We start from the raw sequence: 17,787 nt of genomic DNA on the forward strand, positions 1-17,787 counted from the left end.
TTGCAGCTAATCAACTTCTGGGTCAGACATATTTAAAAGCTCATGTCTGAATGATTAATGAAGTCTTGTAATTACTGGAATCCTCAACTTCCTTTAACAGGTAGTTACACAATTTAACTGAATGCTATGTGAAGTTTTCCTTCCTTTTGTTCATTCTGGTTTCCTTATATAAGAGTTTAATTTGGTGTCACCTTCTCTGTGAATTTTGAGAAAGTTAACAATCATTTCCTAGTCAACTTTTTGCATACCACTAATTTTGCTCCTCAATTGTCTCTTTTCCAGACTGACTAGTATGTTAAATCATACTTAAACCTTTAGATTTGTAGCTTTGATGGTCCTGTCATTCTTTTCTATTTTTGTAATAAATTCTTTGAGATGAGGTGATCAAAACTGTGCAGTTATCCAGGCATAATCCAGGCATAATATAGCTTTATGTAATGACTTTTGTACTGTGACAGGTATTTTCTTTTTTATTCTTGATGTTTCAAATCATTTCAAATACACACTTTGCTTGTTTGGCTGCTTTAAGTATTGAGCTATTTTTTAAAAACTGTCAGAGATATAAATACAAGTATATAATGTAACTGTTATCTGTTATAACTAAAGTGAGAGTGCTAATAGGTAATTTAGATACCACTTGTATATCAATCTTAATGTTTATTTTGTAATGTGCATTACTAATTTGGGATTAATTAAATGTAATTTACTTGGTTTTTCCTACAGATCCTCAATACTGTGCAATTCTTCAGTGGCTCTTCACAGATGGTTTTAATTTTCTCTACCATTAGTACTGCCATTCTGTCTTTTCTAGATAAGTTTTAATGTATTGACCAACACAAATTGTAGCAGATACTGATGTGGCATTTCAAGCCTCCCACAGAACTTTATTTTCATCAAGTTGAAGTGTCACAAAAGGATGAACAAATAAATAAGTATGAATTTAGTGTGTGCAAACACACTGAAGAAAAATAAGACCACTTATTCCTACCCTTTGTTTCCTATTTTTATTCAATTGTTCACTTATTTAAGGAAAGACCTTCTTTCTTTCCCCATTGGATCTCAAGTTCATTAAGAGTAATTAATGAGGAAAGTTGTTGGAAGGAGCTGCTGCAAATCTACGCAGTTTTCTGTGTTACACAGAATTGTCTTCTACTCATGATTCCTGCCTCCTTTACAGAAATCTGATAACTGTAGGAAGCATTTTTACTAACGTGTATGTATAGGCGAATTTTATTCTGTATTACAGTTTTTCTCAGGTTTTTATATTACTGACAATACTGTATTTGTATCAGGTGTCCACGATTTGAAGATAAAAAAAATCAAAAGTATATTTGCAGATGCTGAGTTCCTATTTAAGTACTTATCCATTTCTTAGTGACATTCTTCTTTTTAAACAGTAGAAAAAACTTATTTTACTAGTACTTTGATCTGTACTTCTACAGAGAAATTAGTTCTTCATCAAGTAAATAATTAGAATGCCCTTTCTTTGCTTTATTTTTAATTATTTCCCCACCCCCTGAGGTAGGGATCATGTGAGCAAGCAATATAATTAATGCACAAAGATAACAAATTGTGAAAATTGTGAAATTAGAAGCTATGCTTGTCATAGGTTTTTCTGCCTTCAAATTAACTTTTTTTTTTTTTACTCTACATTATACATTTTAAAATTGAAATAGAAATCAGTTTTATACTCTAAGTCTCAGGTTTTCTGCTAGACCTACTTACTGCCCAGTCACTTTATGTGGGTTTCTTAGAGGGACTAATAGATTCACTCTAATATCAAGAAGCAGCGACACAGTAGAGTTGATGTGCATCCATTCTGGAATGTGGATATGTTATGCTCAAGCCATTAAACCTCGGTTCTCACCCCACCTCCTCAACATTTTGTATATTGGAAAATATAAAAATTCTCATTTTCTTCAGTTGTGTCTGTGGACTCTCTTGTCACTGTCTCTGTTTCATCCAGTGTCCTGGATGATACATTTTTTTTTTCCTCCTGTGAAGACCAGGATTCTCTGCTGCTGATATTTTCCCCAGAATTTTTAAATTCTTTAAACAAGAAACTGCTGATTGATAACAGATTCTAAGTATTCTGAAGCAGGTCTAAGACTTGTCTTCAGTGTTTGATTTCACATTACTACATGCTTATTTTTCAGAAAAAGCTGCAGGATGTCTCCATGAAATTTCGCTTATTTCAGAAGCCAGCCAACTTTGAACAGCGCCTACAAGAATGCAAAAGAATTTTAGATGAAGTGAAATTGCAGGTGCCAAAGTTGGAGATGAAGAGTGTTGAGCAGGAAGTAGTACAATCACAGTTGGATCATTGCATGGTGAATATTTAAAGACACTCTCTTTCTGTTTGTTTCCTGCCTGTTCTGCCTTTCAAACAATGTATTTTCAGTTACAATGTCCATATTTATTTGGGAGATATTAGAAAAGATTCTGAGAAAGATTTAAGAGGAAAGTTACACAATGAAAGTTATAGGAACCTTTTTAATAAAAGTTCCATGTTTTCAAGGAAAGGAGGATAGAGATGAGGGGTTGATCCTACTTGTCTTCTCGTTTGCAAGTGAGGTTAGAAGGACATTGTACACTTAAAATTGTATTAAATTTCAAAGTTTCCCAGGATATAATAGCATGGTGAGATAGTTCTAACAGTCTTACAGTAACCTTTTCCTTTCTGTATGTTGTTCTCTTCTTCTGTCATAGTAAAGCCATCTCAGAAGCATGGGATGCTAATTAAATGATTGAAAAAATTTGAAAATATGGATTTATGTGGAGAAAGCTAAATTTTACAGAATGTTGTCCTGAATGCTGGATGAGAAACAAAATATCAGTTACTATGAAATTGAAATTAAAAAAAAAAAAAAAAAATCTCTAAACATTCTCATTTCAGTGAACTTTCAAACAATCGTCATGCACTTTCACTATGTGAGAAGACCAGTCAAGACCCCTTTCTAATTCCCCCTTCCCATCTTGCATATGAGTTTATCTCACTGGATTGGCTCTGTTTTCCACAATATGATACAGTCATGGAATTCCATGATGTAACGAAAAGAAATGTTGCAGTGCACAAGTCTATTCTAGCCAGGAAACACAAAACATAAAGGAAAAACATGGATTACAGCCTCCATGACGTGGCATGCTGTGACTTTGTTATAGTTCATAGTATAGTATACTGTGTGTATCCCCTTAATATCCCTGTCGTCCTGTACCACTTTACTGTTGAAGGCGAGTAAAGATAAACACCATGTGCTTGATGATAATAAAATGGAGATTTTAACAGCAAAAATCAGAACAATCAGATCCTTTTCTGTTCGTGATGCTTGTATTTTTCAGGGGCAATGGCATGCTTGAAGATTTATTTTTTTTTCCTTCAAACTCTTTCAATCGAAATCTAAGAATTTAAATTAAAAAATAAGCATGGAAGTCAATGTTATTTCTTTATATCTTGGGTTTTCCTTAAATGCAATTACCTTAAATTCACATTCTTATCAGAATGACATGGTAACTAGAAGCCCTGTACTGAATTGATCTTCACTCAGCAGCTAGCTTTTTCAGCTCTGTCGTATTCTGTTGAAGACTTACAGTCATTTTAGAGCATCTTTATCTACAAAGAATCTTCTAATGTTTCTATTATAAAAATCTAGTCATAGTATCCAATCAGATGTTAGCCAATATACATCATACAAGAGCTTCTTAATTCGATGACAGGTTTTCAGTGATGAAGGGTATCATATTAGGCATCTAGAAAGCAGTTGGACTATGTACATACTAACTTTAAGTAAATAAAACAATAACTGTGTTAGCAATTGGCTCGGTAATTAACTTTAGATGATGGAGAAAATTTGCTTGGGGTTTCTTTGTTGATAGATCTGCTGGAAATAAAGTCTTGTCTTTACTGTCCATGTGTACTAGATACAGATTTTACATTGCAGAAGATACTGCTTCTAAAAGAAACACTGAAAAAATTACAGATTAAAAAAGTACAACGTAATTTATTTTGATGTTCTATCTAAGTATACAGGACAGTAAGTTTATTTTCCAACACATGATGCCAAAATGCTAGAACATAGAATTAAGCTAGACATCTCAGCAATAAAGATTCTCAAGAGCTTCATGTTTGCCATTCTTCATGTACCCGTGTGGTAATACACACTGTGTACCTCCATGGAGTTTTTTCCACTGTGGAGCTTAATGGAATTTCCAAACCATGGTAGAATTTCTTAGTAGATTAAAAAGAAAAGTAAATTCAACATCTGCTCTATTTACATTAATGTTAATTGTGGCTGTTAAATGGCTTGAGTTACCAAGTCATACATTTAGATGATGATAGTGGCTTTCTGCATATGGAAAAGAAGAGCACTTTAGTTTTTCTTAGTATCATTCATTTGAAATATTAGGGAACTGTACTGTGTTTACAGATTGCTTGTATGCCATCACTTGCTGAACAGCTCTTTATCCCTTATTTTTTCTTAGTTATTGAAATAATGAAGACAAACTCATTGAATTATATATTTTGGCTTAACTTCATTGCATTACTTTTTTATATATTTTTAAAAATTATTTAAATTTTTTAACAGTATTACACTTAGTAAACATAGAGGAAATCCCCTATCCTACCAGTCTCTTGATCTAGTAGTATGAAAAACTGTCAGATTTTTAAATTAGTTTAGTGGCTATTTGTAGTTTAAATACATCCAACAAGCTGTATGAGTTGACAGAAGACATCTGTTGTTTTAAATACTGTATTATCTAAATCAGTTTGAAAACAAATTTGTTGTATCTTAAAACAATTTAGGATGACTTGTACTTTCTTACATATAACATTTGTACCATTGATTTTGGTCTTTGAAGCCAATATTAGTAAAGATAGGCTGTTCTGAATATGTTAATTTGAATTCTGGTTTAAAAAATTATTAATTTTACCTATAAACTTTTTTTTTTAATACATGCACACACTCAGGGTGAGTTTTCTCTATCCTTAGGTCACATACCATGGTACCTCTCAACTCCTTTAGCTTTCAGATGTGACTGGAAGGTGCTGAGTCATGCATGATGGTGTTTTTATACAGCAAATAATGCAAAGATTTCTAGCGCATCTCTGTAATATATTCAATAGTTTTTTTCTGGTTTCCTTATTTTAATGGTGGTGTTTCACTTTCATATTTCTATTTGATTAGAAATTATATAAAAGCCTGAGTGAGGTGAAGTCTGAAGTGGAAACAGTGATAAAAACGGGGAGGCAGATTGTTCAAAAGCAACAGACAGAGAATCCAAAAGAACTGGATGAAAGGCTTACAGCTTTGAAATTGCAGTATAATGAATTGGGTGCAAAGGTAAGTGCTGTGTTTTTAATACAAATCTATGCCCTCTTTTTAAGTGGCAAAGTGAAAAATCATCTTGGTATGATAAGTAAATAGTGGGTTTCATTGGTTCCTTTCAAGGCCCTCATATTTTCTAAAAAGTGGGACAGAAAGTATGGAGGCAAAGGCAATCATGAGGATGACTATTCAGTTACTCTGAGAAAAAAATAACCTTTTAGAAAAATATTTTAAAAATCCTTTATAACAATTTAAAATTATACTTTCATAATGTTTTACATTTTTTTCTACTAGCTCATTGGTTTTTAGGGGTCAGAGGGTGATATTTCATTTTAATGCCTCAAACAGTCACTTGTTTCAAAAAATTTCAGGTCAGAAAAATACTTACAGTTTGGTTGTGATTTTTTCACATTTTACTTGAAGAGCTACTTCATAGAAGAGAGAATTCCACCTTTTCATTTCCTTCTGCTTTTGATTGTACAGATCTTTAAATATACCATTTCCATTTGTCGCTGTTCAGAAATCTGTTGACTGAAAATTCTTGCTACTTTCCTCGGGGGGCGTTTGTGTAGCACTCAGCTTTGCAATCTGCTTTACTGCTTCTGCACTCTTGACTACACATATGGTCTGTTATTGTCATAACCATTCCCTGGTTTAAATGTCCTGTATAACCCTGTCTTACCTTTTCACTTTATCTTAATATATAAGCCACATAGAATATTGTTTAGTTATCAGTATGTGGAATAACTGTCCCATTGTTATACATCTCAGACACCAGTGAATACTAGTTTAGAATTTAGTGATTTGTCATGCTCTATTTCATAGGGGTATCAGATTTCTTCATGTTGGGCAGAAGTAAATCATCATCCTTTTATCTCTGTAATGAGGAATGTATTGCTACAGAATACAACTTTTTGGTTGCTTTTTTAAAATGTGATATTTATACAATACTCAGTTTGACCACTTAGAGAATGCCAGCATATGATTAAGACTACATGAATATTTCCCACTATTCTTTCATATAATCTCAGCTTCACCTACAGAAAAAGACAGTTCTCAAAATGTGGCAGACTTTCACGATGCCAATGATGTTATTTATATATAATTAACCTTGTAGAATCAATCCCTATTAATTTCCTGAGCACTGTCATTCCTTGTGTAAAATTTCCATCAATACATCATCTGTTTCTTTATCAATTCATATACACTTAAATGCTGTTACACTTCCCAATAGCAAAATGTTTTGTTCGCTCAATTTTTCCTCAAAGTCAAGTAAACAGAGAGTAGGAAGGTCAGACCTAAAGACTGTGATTGAAAAAAAAATCATCATGCATCAATCCCTAAAGACTTTTTATTCTGGTCTGCATTATCTGTAGCGTGTGTTGCCTGCTCCTGAAGTACCATGCTCTACAAGGGCCTTTGAGCTCTGAAGAGGAGTTTGTGTCATTGTCCTAAAGAGGACACACAAATAATTCAGTTAATAACTATCCTTCATTGTTCTCTTTACTTCCTCTTGCCATCATTAGAACTATCCACCGAACTTCTGAAAACTGTAGGATTAGAGTAAATTTGGAACAGTAACTGGCTGAATGAAGAGTGTGAATGACAGATATAGCTGTTTGTTTATTTCTAAAATTTATACACTTCTGTACTGGGTCTGGCTGAGCTGGAATTGGTTTTCCCCTATAGCAGCCCTCACGGTGCTGTGTTTTATGCTGGGAGCTGGCAGGGTGTTGATAGCACCCTGGTGTTGTGGCAGCTGCTGAGCAGTGCTTACACAGCACCAAGGCTCTCTCCGACATTTCCCCTGGTGGGACGGGGTGGGCAAGATCTTGGGAGGGGACACAGCCAGGACAGCTGACCCCAGCTGACCAAAGGGATATTCCAGATCATGTGACGTCTGCTCAGTATAAAGCTGGGAGAAAGGAGGAAGGGGCTGGGGTCACCCTTGGTCCTCCGAGGCAACCACTACGTGTATGGGAGCCCTGCTCCTGAGAAGGGCCGACATTGCCTCTTCATGGGACGTAGAGAATAAATCTATTTTCTTTTTTTTTTTTTCTTCCATGCACGGATCTTTGCTTCGCTTTGCTTATGTTAAAACAGCTTTTGTTTTACCCAGAAAGGTTGGTCTATCTTATTTTCTTTCCCCTCTTTCCCCTATTGAGAAAACAAGGGGAAAGGGGGGAAAGTGATAGAGTGACTTGGTGGGTACCTGGCATTAGCCAAGGTCAAACCACCACAACTTCAAATATACAAAACGGGACAGAATGAAAATTCTTTATGTGGTCAGATTATAAATTATTACTAGCTAGGAAAATAAAGCCATGATAATACTGAGTATGTAGTTTAAACACATAATGATAATTAGACCCCACTGACTACAGTATGATAAAACAATAAGACTTATGTTACTTTTGACAGAGATAATACTCATTTGGGAACCTGAATTAAAACAGTGTTCTCTCTTGCTAGAAAATAAAGGTAATAAGAGACATCAGTTTTTGAGTCTCAAGAAAACTGAAGAGTCTGCTTCATTAAGGTGTGGATCACCTTAGTGTGCTATCATTTGAGATTAGATAATATATTTGGCGTCTCCATTATTTTAGAAAGTACTGTGGCATTTATTCCTACATTATGTTTAAAGTAACAGCAGGCAGGTGCCATTGTTATAGGAAACCTCACTCAACTAATGAATGGATAAAAATGTGCAGTTAGGAAGCCGTTTAGTGATCTGAAGTGAGCCATATTGCAAATTAATGTGTCTCAAAAATCTGCAGTGCTGTGTTTAGCTTTGTTATCCTAGATGTAATCTCTCATATTTATTTTTATGTACCATAGTAGTTAACAGTTTTATAGAGAGTCACAAAAGCCCAGATACAGAACTAAAAGAATCAGTTAGATATTATCAGCCCTAATTGATTGCATTGAGTCAGTCTTTTTAAGAGAAAACTGATAATAGTTATAACTACTAGTAAGTCTCAGGACTGAAATGTATAATCTGAGGGAAAAATACATCCTCAGGCATAGACTTGTGTGATTTAATATGTACTGTTTCAAGAGGTACTCCCATATTTAAAATAATCCTTAAACACATTTTTAAGCATATGGAATGGTTTAATTGAAACATGTTGAACAATGCTGAAGTGTTGTGCTCTCAGATGGACAGGAAAATTATTATAATTTCTGATAATTTCTGTACATACTCTGCTTACTAGGTATTATAACTTTAGACTCTGAGCCTAGAAAGTCTTCCCTTAAAGTGTAAGGGGTTTTTGTTTGTTATGTTTGGGGTTTTTTTAGCATATACACATATGGATGTAAATACCTGTGAGTAATCCTATTGCTTAGGTACTCTCAGACCTTAAATCTCTCTTTGGTCTAGGAATGTGTTTTGTCTGTTCAGACCATCGAGTTTTGCCCCTCATTTTTAGCTAAATATGCTTTAAAAGTGTGAATGATAATTTTGAAACTTTATCAGTGGCCTCAGTGTAAATAGTTTAGAGATTAAATTTCAAGAAAACAAAATGTCATTTGAATATTGTGTAGCAGTTGCATTTATGATAAATATTCCATGCCTGTGCTCGCTTATGTATTCACTTGCCCATAATCTATCTCTCTCTGACACAAGCACATACACATATATACATGCAAACAACTGTATTGCGGCTTAGGTAGTTTGTTAGTTGTGAGTGGCTGTGAGGTAGGATCTGTAGCATACCTGTGTCAAATCTCTCTATGGTAATTCCTCAGAACAGGGAGCTGGACTCTAAAAGGAAGTGGCAGTAATAATGTTCCTGCTGCTCTTCTAGGGGCATTGCATGCAGTAGGGACTATTACTTACAAGGTCAGGTTTTTCCTCACAGTCCCACCACTGCACAGGAATTTTTGACTGTAAGACTAGCAGACTGTAAAATATCTTTCGTTTGCTTTACGTACCTACTTACCTTATTTTACTTTCATTTCTTACATCCAAGAATTCTTGTGAGTAAAGTATTTATCAGCTAAAATAGCTTTAAAATATAGAGAAAATTTACGGAGATAGTACGTTTGTTATCACTATATGATACAGAAGGCCTTTAGATGGCACTGTTTCCTATTTTTCTTTAGAAATACATCTTTACATTTGAAGTACAACCAGAAGCTGATTAATCCGTAACCTCTGCATGTATACAATGTATATGGAAATAGGGTAGTAATATTGATAGTATATACAGAATTTAGAGATGTATATAGCAATAGTCTTTCTGTTTGGGCATGTATTCATCCTATAGAATAGGAGGTGTTTAGAGTTCTTACACAGTCAGTCACACTTAGGGTAGTGCACTTTGCATCCTATCTCTGCTAAGTACCTGCAAATAGTTATTTACAATGACTAGTAATACTCATCAGAAGAAAAGGTGAAAAACACGTGTGAATTCCTAGCTCCATGTGTAAATGGAGCTTTAAAAAGCTGAGTTTTATGGTCTTTCCCAGGGATTTACCTCGTGGCCTGACTGTAAATTCTGAGGTCTCATTTAATAAATTTGGCATCCAAGAAAGCACATAAAGCATATTCAGTGAAAAAGAAATGCTCTGAGATTTTAGTGGCAAGCCTCTACAGAGGGATAATACACAACTGGGGGCATTTATTGCTTATTCCCTGGGCAAATCTGACCTGTTTACTCAGGGATAGTGATCTAAGGAGAAAAAAAAAAAAAAAGCAAAAAAAGAAAAAAAAAAATCGACAAAGTTGTGGGGCCCCATAAAAAATGCTAGCCCTCAGGCAATGTTAACTAGATAATATTCTTACAGAAAACAGGATAGATAGTAAACTAATCCCTGTCTTTGAGATAAAGGGAGAGACATACCAGCTAAAGGACTTACTTCCTGGGACATCTTGATAGACACAAAAGTTCCAATTAACAAAACAAACAGGTAAAAAGCTGACTCTACAACCTGGAGAGGAACCAAAGGACTAGAGAGAATGCTCAGGAAGCAAAGTTGAAAAGTTCATGAAGAGGAAGGAGTCTTACTTCATCCTGAAGACCCTTGAAGACCCCAGCCTACCCTCACCAGGAGGCACTGCGCAGGCGCAAAGAAGGACATGGCGGGGGGGGGGGGGGGGCAAGAGGGGAATTTCTTGGAACTAATTTGATATTCCCTCCCTATCTTTCGAATCCTAATGCATATGTAACATTTCAAACAATAAAAGGAGCTGGTTTTGTGGCTCCCGGTGCACACATTTGTGGCGGAACGATCCCCCGTGTGCCCGGCGACGTAATAAACATACTACTTTATAACTCTTAGTGAGTTGTAGAGTTTGATTCCACGCTTCAATAGCAAAAGCCATGTACCTAACCTCGTAATATCCTATTACATTTTAAAACCTCAAACTCTCCTTGGCAATAGAACTAGGAATCGATTTGATCACAGTGGCACTACCTTTACTCAAACAGTGTCAAAGCCCAAAACAGTTTTAGTAGGTACTGATACCAGTTTGGGACACTTGACACTACTGTAGACAAATTTTTTTCTATTTAAAAATACTTAAATAAAAATCAGTGGCTACAATCTCATTTGATTACTAATTGACATGCAAGTTAATTAATAATTTCTTTTATAATATTACTGACCTACAGAGTGCTTTTAATTCTTTGATTGGGCTTTTTTTAAACTTCAGCATAACATAATGTATTAATTTGTATTTTTTAGCTACTAGTTGCCTAATGTATATTGCAGTGCAGATTCCCACCTGAGATGTCTTCATTTACTCTTCTGCCTTCTCTACTACATATGTGGAACCTTCTCTCTCTCTCCCTGAATACGCTCTCGGCTTGCAGGGAAGATTGTATTTACCCTATTTCTCCAGTTTACACCAAAATGCAGTGTTAGACATAACAAGACAATTTCAAGACAACATAAATACTCAGCCTTCCTTCCAAGTACCATGTAATACGCTTAAAAGAACAAATAACACAGAGATTGTCCATAGTACTTCATGTCCAAAACATTCAGAAAACTGAAAACTTAAAGTTAACATTGCTGCCTTAGTCTGACATTGTTCAGTGACTTTTGTGTTTCGAGACTGTGGAGTTTCTTTGGCAGATAATTTTTTTCTTCTATGTAGTGTAGCTATATAGAAAAAACCTTGAAGATTTAATATCACTATATGGCCATCTATGGGAAATATGCTGTTTGAAGGGTTTTGACAGCTATTTTGTGTCTCAAGGAAAGCCTATTAATTCACTGTTCAAATTAATTTGCTATGCATGGCTTCAAAACGGAGGAGGAGGTTTGCAGAGGTCTGCTGCTAGTTCAAACTCAGTGTGTATTTATGGATGTATTTTTCTTGTAGTTGTTTGCACTCTACAGATATTGAGAGACTTAAGGCAAGACATAACTGTATTAAAAGTGCAACTTGGCTTGTGAAATTGCAAGCTAAGCTTTTATAGAAAAGTGACATATAGAAAATGATATATAAAAAACATTAAACCTGTTTGACTGAAGAGTTAAGAAAAACATGTTTTCTTTCTGCAGGTGACAGAAAAAAAGCAAGAGTTAGAGAAATGCCTGAAATTGTCCCGGAAGCTACGAAAAGAAATTAATCCTATGACAGAATGGCTTGCAGCGACAGATGCAGAACTGACAAAGAGATCAGCTGTGCAGGGGATGCCGAGCAATTTGGATGCTGAAGTTGCCTGGGGCAAGGTAATGATGTAATATACACTCTACCTTTATATATCTCAGTTTATGCATATTACGGAAAGATAGATTTCTTTCTTGATAAAGAAAGGAAATAAATTCAACTCTGGTGTTTTAATTAGGAGCTTTGTAACTGTTATGGCATTATCTCACCCTAACATTAATGACCGGAAAAGTTTAAACCATCTTGTCTCTGCATATATTCAATTCAATTGCGGTAATTTTCAATGAGGTGAATTTAAAGGTAGAATTCCATTTTTCAGAGTGTAATAAATTGTCCATCCAGTATCCATGTAAATAGAGATCCCTTTTTCTCTCATCCAATTCTACTTATGATTAGAAAAGTATTAAACAGTAACAGATCTCCAGGGGATGAAAGATTAAGGAACAGAACACTATAAATTCCACATGTTTAGATAGCAGCCAGAAGGCAGAATATTTGTTTTCTTAACCTTTTTGGTTTTTTGTTTTCATTCTGGGGGCTTCTTGCTGCCATGAGACATCACCTTGAACTCTTATTTTGGGTTAAAACTCAAAGCCTAAAATGAAACTTTCCTCAAAATTACTCTATGTGCCACAGTTTAAATAGACATCTTACAGAAACACTGTGGACTGCAAGAGTTCTACATCAAACTGCATATCTCTGCATGCTGTTAAGACTTAGCACAGTATCACTGAACACTAGATAGTCTAGTTTATATTCTGCATATGTAATAAAAATACAATCTAACTCAGAACATAATCAAACCAAGTCTTCATGTACATACATACCAAAATCTTTAACAAATGCTTTAACAAAAAAATCCCTTAAATGCTATTGGGGTTTTGTGTAAAAATCTACCACTTCTGCTTTGTTTAATAGGAAGAACCCTTTAAACATTTTACCAGTTTCACCATGCAAAATAGAAATAGTCATGAATAATACACATGAAACCTTACTAGTTTTTTTAAAAGCTGTGAAAATTAAAGGCACTGGAGTAAAATTTGGTTTGTGGTTTTTTGTTTTGTTTTAACTGCCGCTTCCAAGTTTCTGAGTTTGATGAAATGTCTTTAATCTTGAAATGCACTGATCATTTACAAACTGATAACAACAAAAAGAAAATCCACAAGTCTTTTGTTAGGTTTGGAATTGGGGTTTTTTTTCTTCATCAGTCTCTAAGAATGACAATATTTGAAAAATAGTATCCAAGAACATATAATGATCAACTGTCGCTATTATTACCTTACAGTTACTGCTTTGACTATTGCTGCTTTGACTTCCAAATCAAAACTTTGATCCCTAAAAAACCCATTGCTGCTTGGTGTTCTCTCATTTTCACTTGCTGGTTTTCATAAAGTAAAGTCCGTGCAGTTCCTCTCATTACTTTTCATTGATATTGTCCTCTGAACACCCATAATAAAGTACAAGTATCAGATTTTTAAGAGATGGGTTACACAATCATATGGTTTTAATGCCCCTAGAATAACCTGCCTGTTACTCAGTCCATTCACCTAGGCATGAAAATAAGAATTATCTTTGGTGGTGTTAAACTACACAGTAAAGTTCTACTGAAACAGAAGTGTTCATCATGTGTTCCTGCAGGCATGTTTAGGAAAGTTAATCCAGGTGTATGCAGCTTTACAGCAGTTTAAATAGAAAGATTTGTCCCTAATACTATTTAATTGTTAGATATGAACCTTAATGCTTCAGAAGTTGCATAATTAGAACCTAAAGCCTAATGATCAGTGCAGTTACGCAGTGGGAAGTTCTTGTTATGTCTTACACTTGCTACAACAAGTACAACATATTTTTATCTTATGACAATCAGAAAAGGTAGCAAGAGCTAATTAAAATAAGAAATATTAACATGAAAAATATATCAAATGGAAACCACTCCACCCACTAATCTTAAAGAATGCCATTGAATAATGTGAATTCTTACAAGGAATTGATATTTCATAAAGAGTTGCAGGAGAAACTGGTAAAAAGCATATTTTGGCTTCAAATCCTCCCCAAAGACTTGACTGCAGTCTAACCTCATATAATACCTCAGCTCTTCTCCTTCAGTCAGTTAATCACTACAATAAGAATAAACAAACACCTTCGGATGAAAGCAGCTGCTTCTTATTGAATTATGTATGTACTGAGTGAGTTGCTTTCAGAATTCCTTTATTAAGATTTTCTTTAGGAATATAAACCACTATTCACATAAATATGAGCAGACCTTTAATTCTGAGCAATCTAACAGATAGCATAGGTGGAAGATCCCAGCCTTCGAAATGTAAGTATTTTCAGAAATTATCTGAAGTGAGTATAGTTTTTCCTAAAGATTCTGCTCCCACTAAGAGGCAGGAATTGCTGCATGTTATTCTGGACACTTTACAGTTCTTGTGAGGACTTCATAAACAAGCACGATACTGATACTCCTATGTGGATTTCAATGAGGCCTCATACAAAATTGTGCATCAATAATTCAGTCCCCAGAACCAGGGCCTCACAGTATCTGATTAACGTCGCAGCTTTGGGCTTTGGTCTTCCCAGGTAAGTAGGCTGCTGAAGACAGTAACCGATCTAATGAACTGCACTGGGAGATGAATTAAGCCCAGCAGATTCCCATTGTGAGGAAAGTCTGCAGAAAAACTAAGATGGGAAATGGAGGGGGAGAGAAGAGAACTCAATAGTGCCAATGAACTGAAAATTGGATGTGTGCTGCTGTCGATATCACTAAGCAGAGAGCTCATAATCTTTTTTCTTTACAGCACAAGGAAGCAGTTATATTTATTACTGCACTTATTTCTAATTCATTTTCAGTACCCAAGACTTCTTAAAAGTGAAAAGAACTCAGATGGTTTCAAAGATAATTATAGAAGTTAGAATAAAAAAATCATACATGCGAACATTGTCTTCCAGGTATAACACCTAGAAATAAAAAGGAATGTCCATCTTGAATAGGAAATTATGTTAATGAAACAGAGCATTAATCTGGACATGAAGGGAAGTTTGTTATTTATTTGTTCATGTCTAGAATTTTGCTAAGGGTGGACCAAAAACTTGGCTGAGTTACGTGAAATGAGATGGGCAATATACTGAAGATTGTAAATCCTGCTTTTTTACTCAGTAGAAACAAGCTAAATCTTTCCATTTGAATTCAGTTCTAATAGATAAGAAAAATTACATACAGGTGGAAAGATAGTAATTAAATATTGTATATTAGAAATCTGTTTATAATTAGAAGTCTGATTTAGTGAACATGTTTAATCACTGAAGACATTAACCATTGTGGGGTTTATTTTTCTTTTAACCAGGAACTGGCCTGATAAGAATTAGATGGCCAGGAAACCATGTTCTCAAAAAAGAAATGGCAGATGGTATTACTTGAAAAGTTCTGTATCACTCCCTACTATCACCAGTATGAGTCTGCCAGTGCTTTAATGTTACATTTTAGCACAGCATGTAATAGCAGTGAGTATAAAGTTGACTTGAAGTGCTTAGAATTACATTAGCTAACACATTTAGCAACATATTTCCTGTCAGTAAAATCAGTAAAAGAAAATTATTTGAAAATTGTGTCTACTGATTCTTACATAGTCAGTGGCCAGAATGAAATAAAAATAAAAGATGTGCTGTGAATAAACAAATAAATATGTATAATCAGCCACTGAGAAGGCCATAATGTCAACTTCTGATTAATTCTGTTATCCCACCCATGAGAGCTGAGCCACCTAACTAATTTCTTTTAGAGAGGTTCAAATTGCAAAGATTACTTCTGAGTAATCCACAGCATACAGGCAGTGTGGAGACATATTGAACTTCTTCTCAATCATTTGTTGGTGTTGAATTTTTTTTTCATCTACATATGTTAATGATCAGAACAATTAAAATATTATCTTTTACATTTAGTCACAATTCTGGTTTGTTTGAAAAATCCTCAGTGGTTCAGCTTCATATTTTATCATAATAAAGTATAGCTCAGAAACCCTCTACACCACCTCCTCAGAAAAAGCTATTCCAATGTGGCTCCTGTTTTCAAACATAATTTGTTCCTAGTTAGTATTTGCTAATGTGAAAGAGGTTATGATTTTCACTCCCTTATGAAACATCAAATGAAAAAACCTAAAACAAAACCAGTGGCATTTATTAGTAAACTGAAAGATAAAGAGTATGCAACAGTACAGTGGTGTCAGAGAGAGAGCTGTGAATCCTACTCAAAAGTGTCCACTGCTGCACAGGGAACTGCAGTTATTTATGCTAACATGATTCATATTCTTATCCTATAGATCTGTATGTAAAATAGTTAAAATACTACTGTGTGCAACTACAAACCTCTTATGAAGTCTCAGTAAAGCTTGTCCCCATGCCTTTCAACACTGAAGAGCAGTCTGGCTTCTGTCAGGGTTTCAAGCCATCCAAAGTAGTTTTTCTTAAATGAAACTTTTATTTTACACTACACATTTTCTGAGGTTTTTATGGTAGGGACTGGTATAAGGGAAGCTCAGCTGGTATGATCTCTCCTTCTATCTTCTGGTCTTACCAGCATGGGGATTAGAAACTGGTCACCTGAGGCATGCTCTGTATGCAGAATTTTAACAAAGAAGGATCTGTCTGGCTGCTTTCATTTCCTGGGTGCTGGGAACCTCGATGCCATTTCTCTTGGAAGTGTTCAGGTCCTGGGGGTTCAGCAGTGTTGTGATCCCCCAGTTTTGGTTAAGGCATGCTACCATCATTTTTTTGAGAAATTCAAGTGAGAAAAGAATAATGATTCCTTTAAAAGCTAAGAAAATATTGAATTCAGTGAAATACAAAGTAATTTTTGGGGGTCAATACTTTCTGATGGGGTAACCTGTACCAAATAGCCAGAACCTGTACTTCAGAAAAGTGGAAGTACAAGATTTTCTTCCAAAGAGACATTTCAGAATTCTGTCTAACATAAACAGCAACTTAAATGGAGAGGTTGCCATCATCTTTAACTCTTGTATCTGCTAGTAGATATGATCCTACATGGAAGCATATGTAAAGAAGAGATGACTGTATATATATATAATATAATCTGTAGAATCTGTATACACATTTTAATGGAGCTGTCTTTCCTGAAAGTATTTATGGAACCTTTGTCTTCAAGCAGGTAATACACAGTTGAATAAACTTTTGCTTTAGTCCTACGGAGGAGGAAAAAAAAGGAAGTTAATGTAATAATTTCACTATAATGACACATAGCAGAGTGAATGCAATCACTGTTGAATGTTGCTGACAAATTTTCACAGCTGCAACTGAATTCTGGGTGTTATGATGCTTAGTTCAACCTTTTATTTATATATTTCTGCTCCCCCAAAATGCATATGAAATTGCATTTAAAAATAGCTTACTTTGAACTTCTAACATGTATATATATTTTATTTATGTCACATGGGTTCATCTTGATAAACACACAAAATCAAAAATTGCCTAGTCCTTCTGGGAAGAATTTCACTACTTTATCTGTTAATGTTTCATATTGTGTTCATTGTGAGATTCTGGGGTTTGTTTTTTTAAGGCATCAGATGTTTTAAATGTCATTCTCAAATTACAGAGCTAACACTTTTGATTCTGTAGTAAAAATTAAAATTCTACATCTTTCTTTCAAGTAAACTGCACAGCTGAATTCAATCTGATGTTAGGGCAACCAAAAGGGAGTTTAAATCCAGCAGGGTTGAGTTCTTTCCCTTAATTTTGAAATATGCTCTTCTATTTCTCAAGAACATACAAGGAAAGGTGATTAGTGAAGACCAATCCACTGAATATTGGAACTTGCTCTTCAAAAATTAG

General features: G+C 34.8%; 1 protein-coding gene across 8 annotated transcripts in view; it reads left to right on the forward strand.

Annotated features, from left to right (window-relative positions):
* The window catches only part of DMD (dystrophin), a 1,208,865-nt gene that overhangs the window by 500,010 nt on the left and 691,068 nt on the right, over positions 1-17,787 (forward strand). For all 8 annotated transcript variants that reach the window (XM_074905425.1, XM_074905436.1, XM_074905445.1 and 5 more), the window contains 3 exons: positions 2,157-2,330; positions 5,184-5,339; positions 11,841-12,011. In XM_074905425.1, the coding sequence (XP_074761526.1) occupies positions 2,157-2,330; positions 5,184-5,339; positions 11,841-12,011 (501 nt within the window). The remainder of the gene's footprint in view (positions 1-2,156; positions 2,331-5,183; positions 5,340-11,840; positions 12,012-17,787) is intronic.

The sequence above is a fragment of the Athene noctua genome, chromosome 1 (genome assembly GCF_965140245.1).
Source record: "Athene noctua chromosome 1, bAthNoc1.hap1.1, whole genome shotgun sequence".
Taxonomy (NCBI): domain Eukaryota; kingdom Metazoa; phylum Chordata; class Aves; order Strigiformes; family Strigidae; genus Athene; species Athene noctua.